At 38.2% G+C, this 20,021-nt stretch overlaps 1 protein-coding gene across 1 annotated transcript; it reads left to right on the top strand.

Annotated features, from left to right (window-relative positions):
• Nucleotides 1-379: 379 nt before the first annotated feature.
• On the top strand, nt 380-2,517 carry LOC113350438 (cytochrome P450 704B1-like). Its single transcript, XM_026594574.1, has 4 exons — nt 380-1,085; nt 1,200-1,871; nt 1,973-2,176; nt 2,286-2,517. Exons 1-4 carry the CDS (start codon nt 528-530, stop codon nt 2,466-2,468), a joined length of 1,617 nt encoding a protein of 538 aa, XP_026450359.1. The 5' UTR covers nt 380-527; the 3' UTR covers nt 2,469-2,517.
• The last annotated feature ends 17,504 nt before the right edge of the window (nt 2,518-20,021 follow it).

Below are 20,021 nucleotides of genomic sequence, written 5' to 3'. Positions count from 1 at the left end.
CCTTCACCTTCAAATCTCTTCAGTCGTTTTTGTTTCATAAAAATTACAACACGTCTAATATTCGGTCGTGTATGCTCGGGAGGCAGTAAAGCCCAAAAAATGGAGTCTTTGAAAAGTAAAAGCTAAAGAATTTATGGCGAATTAAGCGGACGTATCATTCGGGATACGTAAAATTCGTGAACGGTTCGCGAATAATCCGGGAACGCCACATAATACGCGACTTGGGTTCGGAGTTGCAAACGTACGCGAATAAGACGGTAAAATTCGTGATACGGAAAAATTCGCGAATGATTCGCGAATCATTCGCGAACTTACTAACTAGGTGCCAGACTAGACAGAACTGTTCACTTAAATAATCAGCTACACGCAATCCAAAACAACAAAAACAAATGCACGTTGAACGAGACTTTAGTCTTAACTCCTTGTACTAAATTCAATTTCTTACTAGCTTCAAATATATTTTCTTTGAACTCCCCATCTGAAGTTTCTGAACCTCGATCATTTTTCTGTACCTTCCTGGTTTTCCCATGGACCGACTAAGTCAACTTTCATCTCTCTTCTCATCATCATCATCAAATCTTCAAGAATACAAAATCCAAATCAGTACTTTTCTAATCAGTATCCTTTTAGCCTATATCTTCTTACACCGATGGAATCAAAGGAATATAAAAGGCCCAAAATCATGGCCAATCATTGGTGCAATCATAGAACTTCAAATGAACCTCCATAGGATGCATGATTGGTTAACTGATTACTTTGTTGAATCAAAAACTTTTAAAGTTCAATTACCAAATATAACTATCACTTTCATTTCAGAGCCTGCAAATGTTGAACATATTCTTAAAACTAACTTCAACAACTACCCAAAGGGTGAAGCTTTTCATGAATTGATGGAAGGGTTTCTTGGAGATGGAATTTTTAATTCAGATGGTGAGATGTGGAGGCAACAGAGAAAAATTGCAAGTTTGGAGTTTGCTTCTAGGAATTTGAGGAATTTCAGCACTACTGTTTTCAAAGAGTATGCTTTGGTTCTTTCTGGTATTTTGCACCAAGCATCAGTATGTGCCAAAGAAATTGATATGCAGGTATGTCGCGAAATCCCCAACTATTTCAAAGATGATTACAAATTCAAAGCTTTATAGTTAATTAGAATCTGTATTTGAGCAATTATAAGTGTTGAACACTTTGTTATGTTTTAGGAACTGTTCATGAGGATGACTTTAGATTCTATATGTAAAGTTGGATTTGGGGTGGAAATTGGAACATTGGCTCATGAATTACCCGATGATAATCGTTTCGCTAAAGCTTTCGAATGTGCAATTAGTAATGTTATGCTTAGATTTTTTAACCCTTTATGGAGAATAAAGAGGTTTTTCAATGTTGGATCTGAAGCATTACTTGCTCAAAGTATTCAAGTCATTGATGAATTTACATATAATTTGATCTATAAAAGAAAATTGGAGTTACACGAAGTAGCTAAATCGAATGATAGCGATAGTAGCAAGGTAAAACATGATATTTTATCGAGATTCATTGAGTTGAGTGAGAACCCAGATAATCAATTAACCGACAAAAGCCTTAGAGATGTCATTATAAATTTTTTTATGGCGGGGCGTGACACAACAACATCAACATTAACTTGGTTCATATACATGATCATGATGAATCCTAATGTAGCGGAGAACATCTACAAAGAGCTTATAGCATTTGAAGAAAATCAGGCGAATGGTTATCAACTTGGTGACCCGAAATCTTTTACTGGGAAATTGACCCAATTTGCAAGTCTATTGAATTATGATTCACTTGGAAAGTTATCTTACTTGCATGCAACAATCACAGAGACACTTCGGTTGTTCTCTGCAGTGCCCCAGGTACCAACACTCTATGGCAGCCGAATTTGATGTTTTGCTAACACTAAATTATTATATAACAACATATGAAATCAGAATAAATTTTCCACGTACATTTGTAGGACCCTAAAGGAGTGTTAGAAGATGATGTTTTACCCGATGGAACAAAAGTTAAAGCAGGAGGAGTGGTGGCTTATGTTCCATATGCCATGGGTAGAATGGTGTACAACTGGGGACCTGATGCAACTTCATTCAACCCAGATAGATGGCTTAACAAAGAAGGGTTATTTCAAAGTGAGTCTCCATTCAAATTCACGGCATTTCAGGTAAGAATTCTTTATCAAAGGTCCTACCTAATAGTATTAGTGAAATGTTAACGATAATGACAGCTGCAACATGAATTTTTAAGTATTTTTTACGCTCTTGCTCATGCAGGCTGGGCCAAGGACATGCCTAGGGAAGGACTCCGCATATCTACAGATGAAGATGACACTTGCTATCTTGTGCAGATTCTTTAATTTTCATTTGATTTCAAACCATCCTGTTAATTACAAAATGATGACTACTCTAACTATGGAGCATGGATTGAAGCTTACTATAAGTAACAGGCAATCTTGACATGTTTAGGCAAGAAAGATATAAAGTCCCGGATGCATTTGTATTATCATCAAAAAGTTTCAGATGTTATGTGATAATCTATGCAAAAGTAAGCACCTAACGATTAAAAATAGGAGTAAAATATCGCACACGTTAGTAATCAGGCGAAATAAAGAATACAATCTACGCGAAGAGCATCGCACACAACAAAGTTGAGATGACGCACCAGATGATGTCAGCAAAGTCACGAGTAAAGTGTGAAGAACTGTGCGAAGAGATTGTATATGAGCGAATATGTCGCATAGTGATCCCGAAAATAGTGGGTTTCTTAGCTGGCATCTACTATGTAAAATCCTATATAAAGGAGAGAGGTCATTACTTGTAGGGGAGTTCTAGAGTGAGTCTTGGTCAAGAAATAGAGAGAGAAAGAGAGAAAGTAAATATAGGAAAAATAGATCATTGTAATAGTTGGATCAATCTTTGTAATTCTATCTACATTTCATATAATAAGAAGATGATTACCTAAATTCTCATTTAGTGATGATGGAATGTAATTGTCAGATTTATGACAACTACATTTTTGGCGCTAGAAACAGGGACTGATGATAATTCCTGATAGTATATCATAGATTTTAAGGAAAAAAGTGAGATCTAAAAATTTAGAAATGGTAAGGATTGAATCTATTGTTGAACGAAGACGAATTACAAATCTTGAGCAACAAGAAGAAAGAGTGGACGAACATCAAAGAACAGAAATTCCAATTGATCTCAGCGAGAACAAGGACAGAATAATGATATAGATTATGATAGGGTGAGTGTCCATACTGAAATAACGGATTCTACAGAGGAAGGACAGAGAATTGGGAACGAAGGACCAATTACAGCGAGTGAAGGAAATGTGAAGATTGCAGAACTTAGGCAAATTTTACTAATTGAACGAAGTAGAGAAGAAGAAGAGCGTGCGAATCTAATCCGTCAAAATGATGATTTACGAGAAGAGAATCTTAGAATACAAGAACAAAGGTCGAGTATTACACGCTCAAGGTCAAGATCAAGTAGAAGTTCTTCCCGACAGAGTCAATCTAATCGAGGAAATGATAGGCGAAGGGAAAGTCATTGAACAAAACTCTCAAGAAAATGAAAATTTGGAAGATCAAAGGGAAAGGAAACGTATAGTTGACTTAGAAACTAATCGGTACGAACATCCACGTGAACTTCTTCGTCGCGCACATCTTAATTTTGAAAGGGAAGAAGAGGATCCAAGGTAAGGACAGATGATATTACATGGCAGAAAAATATTAAGAGACGAACATGAGCGCGAACGAGAGACTGCACGTGCGAGAGATAGACAGAGAAGAAGGGGAGAATTAGAAGAGAGAGAATTACAAAGAGAATTGCGTCAAATTGATTATGATAATCGAGTTAGGAGACGCGAGCGTCATCACATAAATGATACAGAACAAGGTCGAGTTACACCACAAGAAAGAGATATATCAAGACGTCGATATGATTGCACAAGCAACGAAGAAAGACATGATAGAGTACAAATTGAAGCAAATACTGAAAGGCATAGGCGAAGAAGAGAAGAAACTGAACAACAGGAGATACAAGAAGCAATACGCCAAAACAATCATGAGAATAGATTTAGACAAGCAAGATTAAAAAGACCCATGCGAGAGGATTTGGATCAATCATTAAGCAAAGAAATTCTTAAGGAGATGGCAGAATTAAGAGAAATGATGACTACAAAAAGAAATGATGGAAGAAGACAAATGGAGGAAGCAGTGGAGGAAGCTGGAAAAACTCCATTTACAAAGGAAATTCAGAGAGCACCGATACCATCTAAGTGCAGTTTACCGGCGTTTACAAGTATATTTGATGAAAGTGCATGTGTGATACAACATATGAAAGCTTATGCAAGATCTTTATTGCAGTGGGAAAATAATGATGCAGTAATGTGCAAATAGTTTGCTGCAAGTTTAGCAGGTGAAGCTTTGAAGTGGTTTGAAGGACTACCTGTAGAATCCATTGGTTTGTTTCATCACTTACAAAATGTCTTTCCGGGGCAATAAATAAGTAATAATCTATCCAGACCAGGGATTGAGACAGCATTCGGACTTCGCAGAAGAAAAAATGAGAGTTTGTGTCATCTAACGACACGTTGAAGAACCATGTGTAGTGAAATGGGAAGACGGGTGGACGAGCGACGTCTTATTCTTGCATTCATTAATGCTCTCTTTGTAACATATCTATTATATACTCAAATCTTCAGAATAAAGGATACAATAACAATGTCGGAGTTGCGCGAATTTCAAGAAGAATACATAGCACTTGAGGAAAAGCAAAGATATATGAAGTCTTACCCAGTCGCAATATCTGATTCGAAAGGTGTAAATACAAGTTTACTACCGAGGCTGACAAATGCTGTTGAGAGTACATCGCAGGGAAATCAGGGAAGGAATAATGAAGAGATGGAACAAAAGTTAGTGGCTATGGGCAGTGCAGATCAAGCAGAGTTTGATAAAGAGTACAGAGAAAAGAACCTTCAAAATCGTGGAGGTACTGATACAGTTCAACCAGGAAGTTCTGCAGGACAACAAACACATTATAACAAGAAAACTGGAAGAATAGTGTGGGAACAAATAAATTTGCCAAAGTTGAATATTACAGTGGATAAAGTATGGGAAGTCGCTCTCCTAATGGATGATATTCCACAACCACATAATGTAGGCGAAGAGCCACCGCCAGGGAGAGGAGTAAAGAATTGTGTCTATCATAGATTTCATGGTCACACAACAAGCAACTGTAGAAATGTGAGGAAGATTATAATGCGAATGATTGAGCAAGGAAAGCTGGATCATTTCTTACTAAAATAACCAAGGAATTTACCACCACCACCACCTCAAGGAAATACATATGCATAGGATAAAGACATGAATAAATTTGTTATTGAAGTGGGCGCGAAGGTAAAGAATTTATATTGTAACTCGATCATACACTCGTTCAAAAACATTGAAGATTTTCATGATAATGTCTTAAGTCGAGTATATGCAAGAGATGCTGAAGGAAGGGAAATTCTTCACCTGGAAAAAATATCACCCTTGAAGGAATGGAAAAAGCAGAAAATCCCGTTCAGCGCAAATGAAACACCGGGAGGGGGAGAATCACAAGAGTGTCCACTGGTGGTGCGATTGGGAATTAATCCGAAGCCATTGGAAGAAGATGAGGAAGAAAATGAGAAAAACATCTGGGCGATAAATATAATACTTATAGATACTGGAAGTTCTGTATATATTATGTTTTATCATACATATAAAACCATGGGTGGAAGAGATGATGAGTTGATCCCTTCAACATACAAAATCTATGGCTTTAATGGTTCTGCGAATAAACCAAAGGAAGAAGTGACTATGCAAATTCTTCTACAAAATTTACCAACGGATATCACATTTTGTGTAGTGGATGTCGAATCTCCTTATAATGCTCTCATTGGAAGAATATTGTGGGAACAAATAAATTATAAGTATTATATTTGTTTCTGCAGGACAACAAACACATTATCCACTATAGTATTCAACTTTGGGCCAAAGTTGAATACTACAGTGGATAAAGTATGGGAAGCCGCTCTCCTAATGGATGATATTCCACAACCACATAATGTAGGCGAAGAGCCACCACCAGGGAGGAGGTGTAAAGAATTGTGTCTATCATAGATTCCATGGTCACACAACAAGCAACTGTAAAAATGTGAGGAAGATTATATTGCGAATGATTGAGCAAACAAAGTTGGACCATTTCTTACTAAAACAACCAAGGAATTTACCACCACCACCACCTAAAGGAAATACATATGCATAAGAGAAATACATGAATACATTTGTTATTGAAGTGGGCGCGAAGGTACAGAATTTATATTTTAACTCGATCATACATTCGTTCAAAAACATTGAAGATTTTCATGATAACGTCTTAAGTCGAGTATATGCAAGAGATGCTGAAGGAAGGGAAATTCTTCACCTGGCAAAAATATCACCCTTGAAGGAGTGGCAAAAGCAGAAAATCCCGTTCAGCGCAAATGAAACACTAGGAGGAGGAGAATCACAAGAGTGTCCACTGGTGGTGCGATTGGGAATTAATCCGAAGCCATTGAAAGAAGATGAGGAAGAAAATGAGAAAAACACCTGGGCGATAAATATAATACTTATAGATACTGGAAATTCTGTATATATTATGTTTTATCATACATATAAAACCATGGGTGGAAAAGATGATGAGTTGATCCCTTCAACATACAAAATCTATGGCTTTAATGGTTCTGCGAATAAACCAAAGGAAGAAGTGACTATGCAAATTCTTCAACAAAATTTACCAACAGATATCACATTTTGTGTAGTGGATGTCGAATCGCCTTATAATGCTCTCATTGGAAGACCATGGTTGCATAGTATGTTAGCTATTTCATCAATGCATTAAGTTTCCTTTACCTCCGAGTGTTGGCATTATAAGAGGATATACAGTTGAAAGTAAAAATTTCCAAGAAATTGATGTTGACAAATGTGAAGCAAGAGAATTCAAGCGACGGAATTGGAAAACATATGCGGCAGATAGTCAAAGAGTAGAGATACTGATGGTTGATGCGGTGTACGAAGTTGGGGAAACAAGTATGCGAAGTGGTGGAATAGATTCTTCTGCGAATAAAGAATGTTAATCAAGATTAGCAACACAATTTCTATGGAAAGAAAAAGCGTAGAGGCAGAATATCAAAAATTGGAGGGTACAATGACTTTCGCACAAAGCCAACTGAATGGTTATGCGAATGAATATTCTGGAAAAAATACGCGAACTTAAGAAGATTCAAAAAGTCCAGAAGACAAATGAGTAGAATGAATAGTGTATCTGATTTTCTTTGAGCAAGATGATTCGATAAAGTACTAGAGTTGTACGAGTTAAAAAATTGGAATGAGAAATTTTAATTTCATATGGTAAATCCATAATAAGAAAACAAAAAGAGAAATCTTTATAATAAGACCTTTATAAAAGGCTACAGAAAATGATATTTATTATCAGATTGGCTAGGAATCTGAATGTGGCGTGCACCCTAGTTCGCTTATATGTAAGAGGCAATATAGTAAGACCTATCGCACGCCATAATTGGAGAAACCTAGAAGGCATGACTCAAGGGAAGGCTACACCGACCCCGGAACTTGAGTTGTGGAGATTTGGGGTGAGAAAAAATCGATAATGCCCATCCGGGAGAGATACCTTAAATTTTCAGTCTAAGATAATAATCTTGGATTGAGAGCCTAAGGTGAGAAAGGCTCTCCCAAGGAGTACACGGTTGAGTCAAGAGTGCCCGGGACGTCTGGAGCGTACCTTGTCACTCTTGACAAGTCCTGACTATGATGCACTAGGTCCAAAGAAACCCCACTTAGGGTGAAGTCTTGTAGCTGAACGGTTACAAGACTGCGAAATCAACTAGTTGTTGAAAAACTGGATGGGAAGAGCCATAATCTTAACCCGATAGAGGTAAGCTTCCTTGAAGGGGAAACCAGGGGGAAGATAAGGACGACACCCTCCATTAGGGAGCTGAATTGTGTCAAAAGTCGTAAATGTCACAAGACTTTTAACTCATACGAGTATAAAGACTTGTGATATTTATGCGAATTAACCTAAAGAGGAAACAATACAAGAAAATGATAACACGAGATCAATGTGTCAATAACTATGATGTAAAGACTGCCTGTGATTTCGTCGCACATAAACATAGGCAGCGTAAGACCTTTACATAGGAAGGAAAAAATAAGACCTCATAGATAATACAAGAAAATAAAAGAAATTATTCATGAAGTTCCACATGTGCTCGCACCAAGAGAAGTTTATGATAGAGGATAACAATCATACTTGGTCTATCAAGATACCCCAAATAACAAGAGGCAAGAATCAGAATGCAAAGGAAGTGTTATTTGCCCCATTTTGATAGTCTTATATACATATGAAGAGGTCATAAATACGAAGCGAAGAAAAGAAGATTTATATTAAAAAGATGAAAGCTGAATTTACAAGAATTTACAACAAAAAATTACAACAAGAAGAAGTGATCATTTTTCATCTTCCTCATTTCGCTCAGTTTCAGAATCACTAGTTTCTTCTTCGGAATCTTCTTCAGAATCTTCTTCTCCATCAGTAACTTGGATATCAGGAATGGGTACATTTTCAGAAATCACTGGGAAACTGTACTTTGACAAAGGAATACCATTCTCCAGACAAACTCTTTTAACAACAGCCTCATGAGAGCGATTAACATCGTTACTGTTGTTTTGGACTAAGTTGAACCAATTTTCCTTCAATTGCTGATACTTGGAGTTACGAGCGGATGATTCTTCTTCTTTAGCACCTAAGCCAGTTTCTAACTCTGCAATTCTCTTTTGATACTCCTTCTCTTTCTCTGCGAAGTAACAACAAATGAGTTAAAATAATAGACAATTATTCTTAAAAGTATGAGTCAAGATCAAAGAACAACAAATAACCTTCATAATTGGAAATAATGTCGGCGACCAGTGTGGAATGCTCAGTTTGAATACTAACATTTACACCTAAATTATTTCTGGCATCGTTCAGAACTCTAGCAGCACTCAGCTTCACTTTCTATAAGGAGTTGAGATCGAATTAAGTTTCTTTCCTCGATAAGCGTGTCCCTCTCACGAAAAGCTGAATCACGTTCTATTTTAACTTCAGTAATAGATTCTTGAAAATGTTCTAGTGCCTTCTCACTCCTAAGAGCGATTTCATCTTTTTCAATAATAAGTTTGTTCTTCTTCGCCTCCAATACTTGAATTGCTTCTCTCCTCTCATAAAAACGTCGTTTAAAATTATTGGCAGAGGATAATGCACTTCTATGGCATTGTCTAAAGGTAGTATATTTTAATTTTAACTCTTCCAAGATAAGGTTTTCAAATCCTCGAGTAGGATAATTATTTAAAGAGCAATTGAGGTGCTCTAAAAGAATTTCAGCATCGGGAAGATTAGCCGCTTCATCTGAAAGGTCATACAGGTCTGCGAAGATAACTAAGTAAGAAGTGCGAATGATCGCATAAAATAAAAAGAGAGAAAATATAAGTTACATACCAGTGAGTTCCTTGTTTCTTTCTTGAGTTTGGAGAATCAATTGAGAATTAGTTAAATTCTCATTTCTAAGTTTTGTTTCTCGCTTGTAAGATTCGCATTCGCATCCTAAAGATTAGACTTCTCATGTCTCATCTTGGCATTCTCATCTTGCAACTTGAGAAGCTTTCTTTCATTGCCTAAAGAAATCGCATAAGATATGCGGGCATTCTGTGAAAATATAAAAGAAGCATTATAAATAAAAGAAGAAATATTAAGGAAAAGATAAAAGACAAATGTTGCAGAATATTACCAAGCCATTCATCGCAAATTGAAAATCTGGGTTTATCGCAGATGAAGCTCCATGAAGACATCGATCTTCCCAATTAGAAGAAGCATAGATCTTTGAGACCATCTTGAAGGCACGATCCATTTCATCATCCTCAAGGGTAGCAAAAGCATCTCCAGAAAAAAGATCAGATAACTTCTTCCGATACAAATCGATCGATACCTCTTCTTCAAAAACAAAAGTATCTTCATCTGAAGATTTCGAACTTGAGGAAGAATCATATCTCACACGCTTCCTAGAGACATCATCTTTTAACGAAGTTATCTTGGATACAGATTTTGATGTGGGTTTCTTAGGAGCGCTCTTTCCCTTGCCTAAAGTTTTGTCATTCAAAGGATTCACCTACGCGAATAATCAAGATAAGAAACAGAGGCAACAATATTGTTAAAAATAGAAAGAGTGTTTCTTACTTCCTTATTCTGCGAAGTTGATACCTTGCGCGAAGTACTGACCTTTTTGGCATCCTGCGAAGGAAAAGAAATAACAGAAAAGAAGGAAAGTTATGAGAGGTTACAAATTGGATCAAGAGGATCACATACCGCTACTTTATTTTCCTCATCTTCGAGCAATTTAAAATCCCAAGGTTGGTAAAGAGGGAAATCTTCGGGCAGAGGATTGTCAGAACCATCCTCAACTTTACCAGATACAAAGGAACCTTCTAATATGACAGGGAAATTAATCCAACTACAATCATTGGATCTGCGAGCAACTCAGTTAGAATTTGAATTCCAGTCAACATCTCGCATAATTTTCTTATCTTCAGCGATACCATCTACTCTTCTTATGCGAAAATCCCATTTAGTTACGTTACTTTTCATAACAGCGAAGTAGTAGTTATTAAAGAAATTATCAAGGGTATACTCAGCGGGATCTATAATTTTATCACGATGATCCTCTTTTTTCACTTCATCAGGGTAAGAATTTCCAAGACCAGCTGCGTGACGAGCATACTCTAATGGTATCCTAATAGCATCACCACTCAACTGAAATATTCCTCGTGCGAATCTATCATCAGCAAGAATTCTATAGAAGAGAGGAATCTCAGGGTTATATAGAGGAATTGGTAGAAATTGAAGTTTACCTAACGCAACGATGATTTTTCGATTATTCCATTGATCAAATTTGATTAGATCAAGGTTAAGTTTTGATGCGAAATTAGATGAAGGAGGAAGAAAAAGTTCATAACCCCTCTGATTGAATTCAGTTTTTAATCTGTTAAATTCAATCTCCATCTTTTTACCAGCGGGAGCCATTGAAGAATGGGAATGAAGAGTATAAACTTGCAGAAAAGGTGAAGAAGAATAAAAGAAATAAAAGGAGTAAGGAAAAAGGTAGAAGAGAGTATTTAGGAAAGCGCGACCCGTTTTTCGAGATTTATTCTCATTAATGCGAAGAATTGAAGGGATAGAAACATACGGTTAAAAGGACGTGTCGGAAGATAAGTGGTTAAAAGGACACACGTACATAAAGAAAGCTTGAAATCAGGGAAATTGTCGGTAAAATAAAACATAAAAGGATTAACATGCGCGATGACATAAGATGGAAGTTTCTCATATCGCTCACTCTGAAGAATAAGTGAAATGAGAAGAGGCAAAATGTAGGAGTAAAATATCGCACACGTTTGTAATCAAGCGATATAAAGAATACAATCTAAGCGAAGAGCATCGCACACAACAAAGTTGAGATGACGCACCAGATGATGTCAGCAAAGTCACGAGTAAAGTGTGAAGAACAGTGCGAAGAGGTACGCTATGTGAAGATGAGCGATTGTATACGAGCGAATATGTCGCATAGTGATCTCGAAAACAATGGGTTTCTTAGCTGTCATCCACTATATAAAATCCTATATAAAGGAGAGAGGTCATTACTTGTAGGGGAGTTCTAGAGTGAGTCTTCGTCAAGAAATAGAGAGAGAAAGAGAGAAAGTAAATCTAGGACAAATAGATCATTGTAAAAGTTGGATCAATCTTTGTAATTCTATCTACATTTCATATAATAGATGATTACCTAAATTCTCATTTAGTGATAGTGGAATGTAATTGTCAGATTTATGACAACTACAGTATTCATATGCAACTGATTAAGCTTGAGTTTTTAGATTGGCTTGTCTGCACTATTTTGATTTTTTAAGTTTCAGATTTCGAGTCATCGAAACAATTATCGGCCAACAGAATTTATAGGGCCTGGGCCATTTAGTGACCTTACACTGTTTTTCGGTCACGAGTCACGACTGTTTCAAAGAGACATAATAGTAGCTATTTTCGGTCACGAGTCACGTCTGACTCAAAGTGACATAATAGTAGCTAGGGCAGTATTCGGTGCCAATATGCCATGCTGCTATACGACTTTAAACAAATAGTGCAAATATGAGAACTCAGTTGATAATTATTCCCCTGTAAGGATCGAATGAGATGTGAACACCCAGTTATAAAAGCTGCGAACATGCAACAGTCAACAGTGGTTGGGCAAGCACCATGGAATCTAGAGTAGTATTCTAAACAAATAGTGCAAGTATGAGAAAACCAACACAACCCACGTCTGCATCACGTCATTTTAATGGCAAAAAAAATATTAGCAACTATCTCTAAGGAAGAACAACACGGATTGGTGAAAGCTGTAGAGACGACAGTTGCTGAGATTTTATCAGGTTAAAATAAGAAGGCTTCCATGAATTCAACATCATGTTCCATGGCCTCGAAAACTTCCATTGGAAGGCTGATATCAATGTCAATACTTCCTTCAACTGGTCCTTCATTCACAGTTGTCATTCCATTAGATTTTCCACGAATTCCAGCTTTCATGGCAATTGGTCGACCCCAACCAAAATCATTTCCAGACATGTTGAATCGGTGGGAACTCCTCGTCTGTAGATCCTTCTTCATAATTCCTTCCTCGTCACTTATGATAAAAGGTTCCTTTGTTAGCCTTTCGAGTTCAATTCTAATCCTTCCATCATTATTAGTGTAACTACCGAAAATCCATACCTACATCCAAACTTGTATTCTTTAGTTCTTGACTCATTCCACCTTCATATCATACAACAATTTCTAGATCTAGCTTCTTTGAACACTAAATGATAATTTGAAGTGCAAAAAAATATAAGAGAGACACACAAATTTGACATGGTTCGATCCATGAAGGGATCTACATCCATGATTCTCACTATTATATTTTGTATTTACATGAGACTCCATTAATGAGTTTTTGGAACTCTAGATCTAGTTTTAGGGAAGAAGAAGATAGAGAAAATAAAATATGATACTTTTCTCTCTCTTTGTTTTTCCTTTAAGTACTAGAGAGTAGAGGTTGAAATTACCTAAATGTCCTTTACTTACAAATTAAGGAAACTAAGCTAAGTTGTTATGTGGACTATCATAGGGATGTTATACTACTTCGACCTTCATTTGGCGCCACGCGTCGAGTGTGGTTTTTGGTATCTACATTTTTCCCTTTTTTCTTTGAGTATTGCTTGAAGAGCAATCCTTAAGGAAAAATCCGTTTTGGTATAGTTCTTGGAGCGAGACGTGTGGTGCTTGAGTGGATGACTTTGACCCTTGCTGATAAAGGAACGAGCGAATGAATAATAACTTGAAAAGTATATACTTGCCTCTTATTCTTTTGCGAAGTTCCGAAGCTTCGTTGTTGTATAGAAGCACCATTCCTTGATCTTGTTGCTATCGATCATGAGTTGTTGTTGGAACCATTCATTGCTTCGCTTCGATTTTGCCCTTGTATGTTGGGTAGTTGATTCTTCCTGTTGGCGAGAAGTAGCGAGGTGTCGTGTTACATGTAATGAGCTGAAATGACGAAGTACGTAGTGAGCGATATATCTTCGTCAACGTTATCTCTTTGCTCTAGAGAAAATAATGCTGCAATCTCGGGTTTGCATGGTCCACTTCTTGCACATTTATTCATCATTTCCATCGGTCTCGTCAATTCTGTTGCTTTTCCCTTGCTGAAACATTGCTCGTTGTTCCCCTCGGTGTTCCCCATTTATTGATTGTCATTCACTGTTGAGTCCGATTTTCCTCTTCCCTGAACTCCTTCCTACTTTCTTATATGGCTCTTTTCAAGTCATGTTGTTCATTTTGCTCATCCCGCCTCTTCTTCCCTTCGTCTTTCTTGATAAAACTCTTTTTTTAACCACTCCACCTCTTTACCTTCTTCGAGAGTATCTTTTTCCTTGCTACTCGAACTTCGTCTTTCCTTTCCTTCGACGTTACTTACTATCTCTTGTGTTGACATCCTTTTATTCTTGGTAACGTTTGCCTTTAATCGACCTCGTACGGTTCGCTTTTCTTTGATAACATGTGTTTCTTTTCCGATCATCGTCATTTCTTCTTCTTCAATTATTTTTTCCTTCTTCGTTTTCCATTTTGCTTTATCTCGGGCTGGCTCTCCTTCTCCAAACCTTGGTCCTTGGTTATTTCTTTGCTGGTATCTCGCGGTATTATTTCGTGGATTATAATTCCTTCGTCTTGACTCCTCATGCCTAAGATTCCAGCCCATTCTTGATCTTCACTTGACACAGCTACCAACTTCGTAGAAATTACGTTCGACGGCTCCCCTTTCTCGTACTTTAAGTCGTCTTCCGTAGCATATATCGTTCTTGATAAGAGCCAAAAAGTTCCTTCTTTTGTCGGGATCGACAAAACCTTGCTAATTTTCCTTTGCTTTTCCTCTTAGAGCAACTGCAGTGGTGCGAGTATAACCAAAGACCAAAGAGGGAAAGAAAGACCAAATTTTGGGTTTAGTCTGGTGTGTGACACTACGGTGGAAAGACTAAATTTGGTCAGACGTACATTATACGTTCGCCTGGTGTGGGGCGTGGACTATACCAACGCCTGGTGTGGGACGGGGACTATACGTTCGCCCGGTGCAGATATTCAAAAAGAAAAAAAATAAAAAAAAAATAAGAAAAATGGGGCGGAGGTATTAAGCCCGCCCCATGCAAATTTGAAAATTTTAAAGAGTGGGGCGGAGGTATAAACCACGCCCCACACAAAAGAAAAAAAAACAGGCGTTCACTATACGTCCGCCTGGGGTGGGGGGTGGACTATACGTCCGCCTGGTGGTGGGGCGTGGATTATATAAACGCCCGACTATATTTGGGTTTGGTATTGATCACCGACCAAATTTGGTCTGGGTTTTAGTCTTTGATCAAATTTTGGTCGATGGTCCGTCTCACTACGCCTATCCACTGGACCAAATATTTGGGTTTAGTCGTCCATTGTGGACGCTCTTAGCCTATGTATCCCTCCTGATACCCCCTCAATTCATTCATTGTTAACGAGCTTTGATCGTGAAGGTTGGTTTTGATGATTTTCTTCCAAGCTTCCGCTTCTTCGTTCTTGTGCGAAGTTCATTGTAAGTGTAAGTCCGGGCCTCGCCAAAGATAACCTCGTATTGATATTGCCTTTGATTATGAGTTGATGGTGTCGCTTCTTGTTCTTATCTTTCCTCGTTGTATCTTAACGACCTTTGATTCATTTCAAATCCATAAATATTTGAAAAAATTCGTGCGAAGTGTAAAATATGCATTTCCCCGTACATGTGTGCCTCCTTTTGCTTTGGTAGATGAAGGAACTTAAGCTATCCGAAGGAAAAGCCATATGATGCTCCTTTCTTGTCTTTTCCCTTGTTTAGCTTAATGCCTTAGGTTCGTTAAGTCTTGAAGGTATCGATTCTGCTTCGTGTTGTTTTTGGTTCCTCGTTGCATGGTTTCGATTCTTCGTTCATCCATTAATCTTCGCGTTGTTTTGATCTTGATTTGTGTTGTTTCATTGTTCCTTGCATGCTCATTTTCTTTGCCTCATCGATTTCGCTTTTGTTCCAAGTTCGCTCCATCCACGACTTCATTCAACTTTAGCTCTTGCATTTCATTACTTCATTGCCCACAAGTGTATTACTTGATAATCATATTTCTTAATTTCATTTTCTTTCTTTCTTTTCTTTTGCTTTTGCTTTCTTTTGTGCCTCTTGTACCTATTTTGTGAATTGTTACGGGTAAGGTTTTTGTTGTCTTCTACTTGTATGTGGCTATAGGAGGTCTTATTGCGCCTCCTAGTTAAGGTCTTACTTTTCCCCACCCTCTCATTAAGGGTCTTAATTCGACGAAGTCTCAGGCGCTCATTATTCTTGCGAATAACGATTCATCAACCTCGCCTTAACATTCTCTATTGAGGTCTTACTTCGCGACAATACGACAGGCCTACTATTCCCATGAATAATAGCCCCATGATATTGCCGTCTTTTTTGGTCACGCAGCTCCCTAATCTGGAGGGTGTTGTCCCTTTATGTTCCTCCTGATTGCCCCTTCAAGGAGGTTAACCCTAACATGCATGTTGGTCTCCTCCCGTCCAATTATTACGACAGTCAGTTGTTTTCATGACTTATTATCCTTTCGCCGATATGGCTATTGGTTACGAAGTCACACCCTAGGTGGGGTTTCTTTGGGACCGAGTGCATCGTAGCCAGGACTTGCCATACGGACATGGCTGAAAACGCTCCATACGTCCCAGGCACCCGCATCTCAACCGAATACGTCGGCGCCCTGGTCATAACTCGGCACCCCTTACCGAAGGCCATCATAAAAGGGACCCTTAGCGAATAGGTCTTATCATTGCCCCTAACTTCCTTTCTGAGAGTTGTTCACGACGTGCATTAGGACTTCGCCTCTTACACTTTCGTGCGAACTAGGGTCCACGCCATGGATTCCCAGCCTTCCTAGGCGAAGGGTTTAAGGTTTCTCTGAAACCGTTTTGTGGATCTTATTTGCCTCCTAATGTGAGGTCTTACTTGCTTATTTTGAGGTCTCATTTTGCCTTACTGGACTTGAAATTACTTCTTTTCTTATTTGTCTTTTGATTTCATTCCTTTTGCGGCTTTATTCATGAACCTTGAAGTTGTATCGTACTTTAATCGGGTCATCGTAGTATTGTAATTCGTTTAGCATCTAAGTGGGACACTCTAGTGGAGTTGATTTATCTCTTCGTCGATGATTCATCACATCTACGGCTTTGCGCGTTTCCTCTTTGGTACTGCAATCATCCTTTCCTCCACTTCGTCAATGATTTATCACATCGACGGCTTTGCGTGTTTCCTCTTTGGTACTACAATCATCCTTTCCTCCACTTCCTCAATGATTTACCACATCGACGTCTTTGCGCGTTTCCTCTTTGGTACTGCAATCATCCTTTCCTCCACTTCGTCAATGATTTATCACATCGACGGCTTTACGCGTTTCCTCTTTGGTACTGCAATCATCCTTTCCTCCACTTCGTCGCATCCTTCCTTGTCCTCTTCCTTGTCTTCTTCGGGTCATAATGGAGTTATTCGACGAAGTGTAATTACTATCTCATCTTTCTTTGTTTGCACGGATCGTCCTCTTTCACGAAGTAATTTCTGCCGAAGGTGTAATTTTCTTCATTATCCTCTTTAGTTGATTCTGTCGTCCTCATTGACATTCTCATCCATCTTTTCGTGAATTGATTCCGTCGTCCTCATCGACATTCTCTTCCATCTCCTCGTGAATTGATACCGTCTTCCTCATCGACATTCTCTTCCATGTCCTCGTGAATTGATTCCGTCGTCCTCATCGACATTCTCTTCCATCTCCTCGTGAATTGATACCGTCGTCCTCATCGAAATTCTCTTCCATCTCCCCGTGAATTGATTCTGTCTTCTTCATCGACATTTTCTTTCGTCCCTCTTTATCTTTTATTTTGCGAATCGATTGCTTTCGCCCCTTTCCGTCGTCTTCCCTCTTTTGGGCTTGAATTCGTTCTTTGTGTGCTGACTCATTTTTCATGATTCATTAAAGTCAGAGATAGGAAGGTAAGAAAACTTCCCTTTTATGCTGCTCGTAACCCATGAGATCTTGCTCTGTTGTTTTAGCTTCGCCGAGAAAGTAACTAAGTAAATTCGAGTGCTATGTGTTTTCTTCTTAGTCCTTGCAAATGACTTGTCGGATCTGAGAAAGTTGCCTCTTGGGTTGGTTTAATTTCGTTAGTTGGGCTTTGTCGGTTTACTTTCTCAAACTTTAGGTGTGTTGCTCGGAGCTTTGTGCTATTCTGGTTCATCTTATTATGAGCTTTACTTTCCTTTTAGCCGTGTTACGATATCTTTGTGTAGGCTGATTCGCTGAATCTGGGCTTAATTATTCCGTTCGTCTTCGTAGATGTTGGTAAAGTTGACGAAGCAAAACTGATATCATCATGCATCTTAACTGATTCCCAATATCATGCACCTGTAGCATGTAGTAATTGCTAGAAATAGGACGAAGTTAGTGCATTCATAGAGGTATAAGCAGGTAAAATTTAAAAGATGGTGTAGACTTATCCTCTTTTTATGTCATTCGTGGCTTTTGAACTGGTTGATCGTAGAAGATACACGTACGTGAGAGTTGTGATGGAGTTTATCTTCGTAGATTTTCTGGCGAAGTACGCCTTCCTTTAGTTTCTGTTTGCTCGTTATATGCAGTAATCACGAGATGGCTGACGAAGTGAACCGTTAGTTTCCTTACTTCGTTGGCTTTGGACTTACTTCGCTTCCTTTGGCCTTCCTTATTCGTTGGCTTTGGCTTTGGCTTTGGCCTTACTTCGCTGCCTTTGGCCTTCCTTCTTCGTTGGCTTTGGCTTTGGCCTTACTTCGTTGCCTTACTGCTTTCTTCTTTCACGAAGTATTCCTTTGCTTGATCTTCACGAAGTAGCTTTAATCCCACAAAGTAGCTTTAATCTGAATCTAACGACGAAGCACTGTACTGCCATTATCCACTTGTAATAATTGTCGTAGTAAGAGTAATTGACAAAGTAAGACTTAATTACTGATTCCTGAAAAGCTATCTACACCATGTTATTCGCAGAAATCATTTTACTTCACGAACTTTTGTTCTTCGTCGATCATTCTGGCGAGATGAGATGTTGATGAAATTAACTAGGTCATTGCATATCTTCTCATCGCTGAGATTTACGTGTTGATTTGCTTCGTTGACCGGGTAAATTCGCCACGAGCCCAATTTTTATTGTGACGAGATAAATATGCTACTTTCGAGCAGTGCTTCACTTCGTGTTACCAGAATCTTGTATCACACGAATCTGATTCTTCAACTTGTTTAATGATACACATTGATAAAGGATCCAATCAGTTAACCGAGCTCTTCCTTCGTTCACTTTGGTTCATGTACGTGAAACTTACAATCCCACTTCGTCGCTTCCATTTTGTCTTAAAACTTCCAGATCTGAATATTAACACACAAGATAAAAGAAAAGATGAAGAGATTTGTCCCTTCTGAGTGATTTGTTGATGCCGTTTTATTATGGCTGCAATTTTCTTCTTCTCTGTTACTTGGTTTCTAGCTTCTGATGTTGTTCGTTGTTGATTAGATGACACTTTGGTGAGACTTCCATATTTTCCCCTAATACTAAAATCATTTGAGATATGTTATTACTAATAAGTAAACTTCACTGAAACTCTCTTGAATCAACAAAATCAGTTCCATCCCTGTTTCTAGCTCTAAAATGTAACTACGGAGAGTCCATAGCTACACCCAAACTTGTATTCTTTAGTTATTGACTCATTCCACCTTCATACCCATACAACAATTTCTAGATCTAGCTTCTTTGAACACTAAATGATAATTTGAAGTGCAAAAAATATAAGAGAGACACGCAAATTTGACATGGTTCGATCCATGAAGGGATCTACATCCATGATTCTCACTATAATATTTTGTATTTACGTGAGACTCCATTAATGAGTTTCTGGAGCTCTAGATCTAGTTTTAGGGAAGAAGAAGATAGAGAAAAAAAAATATGATCCTTTTTTCTCTCTTTCTTTTTCCTTTAAGTACTAGAGAGTAGAGGTCGAAATTACTTAAATGTCCTTTACTTACAAATTAAGGAAACTAAGCTAAGATGCTATGTGGACTATCCTACGGATGTTATACTACTTCGGCCTTCATTTGGCGCCACGCGTCGAGTGTGGTTTTTGGTATCTATAATTAGAGTCAACAACCTCATTCAATAACGAAGCTAGGAACCCAAATCCCCTTTGGAGCACCTCATTGTCCTTTGCGGTTATGGTCACCAAGGATGCTGAGTTACCAAAGTAAGCTTCTGGCAAGG

Source organism: Papaver somniferum, chromosome 2, assembly GCF_003573695.1.
Source record: "Papaver somniferum cultivar HN1 chromosome 2, ASM357369v1, whole genome shotgun sequence".
In the NCBI taxonomy this organism is placed as follows: Eukaryota; Viridiplantae; Streptophyta; class Magnoliopsida; order Ranunculales; family Papaveraceae; genus Papaver; species Papaver somniferum.
The sequence above is the reverse complement of the archived record's forward strand: the minus strand, read 5'-3'. Positions and strand labels throughout refer to the sequence as shown.

Coding starts and splice junctions, on each gene's coding strand:
- LOC113350438 (XM_026594574.1), top strand. CDS start 528: ATGGACCGACTAAGTCAACTTTCATCTCTCTTCTCATCATCATCATCA. Junction 1,872..1,972: donor TGTTCTCTGCAGTGCCCCAG/GTACCAACACTC, acceptor GTACATTTGTAG/GACCCTAAAGGAGTGTTAGA. Junction 2,177..2,285: donor TCAAATTCACGGCATTTCAG/GTAAGAATTCTT, acceptor TTGCTCATGCAG/GCTGGGCCAAGGACATGCCT.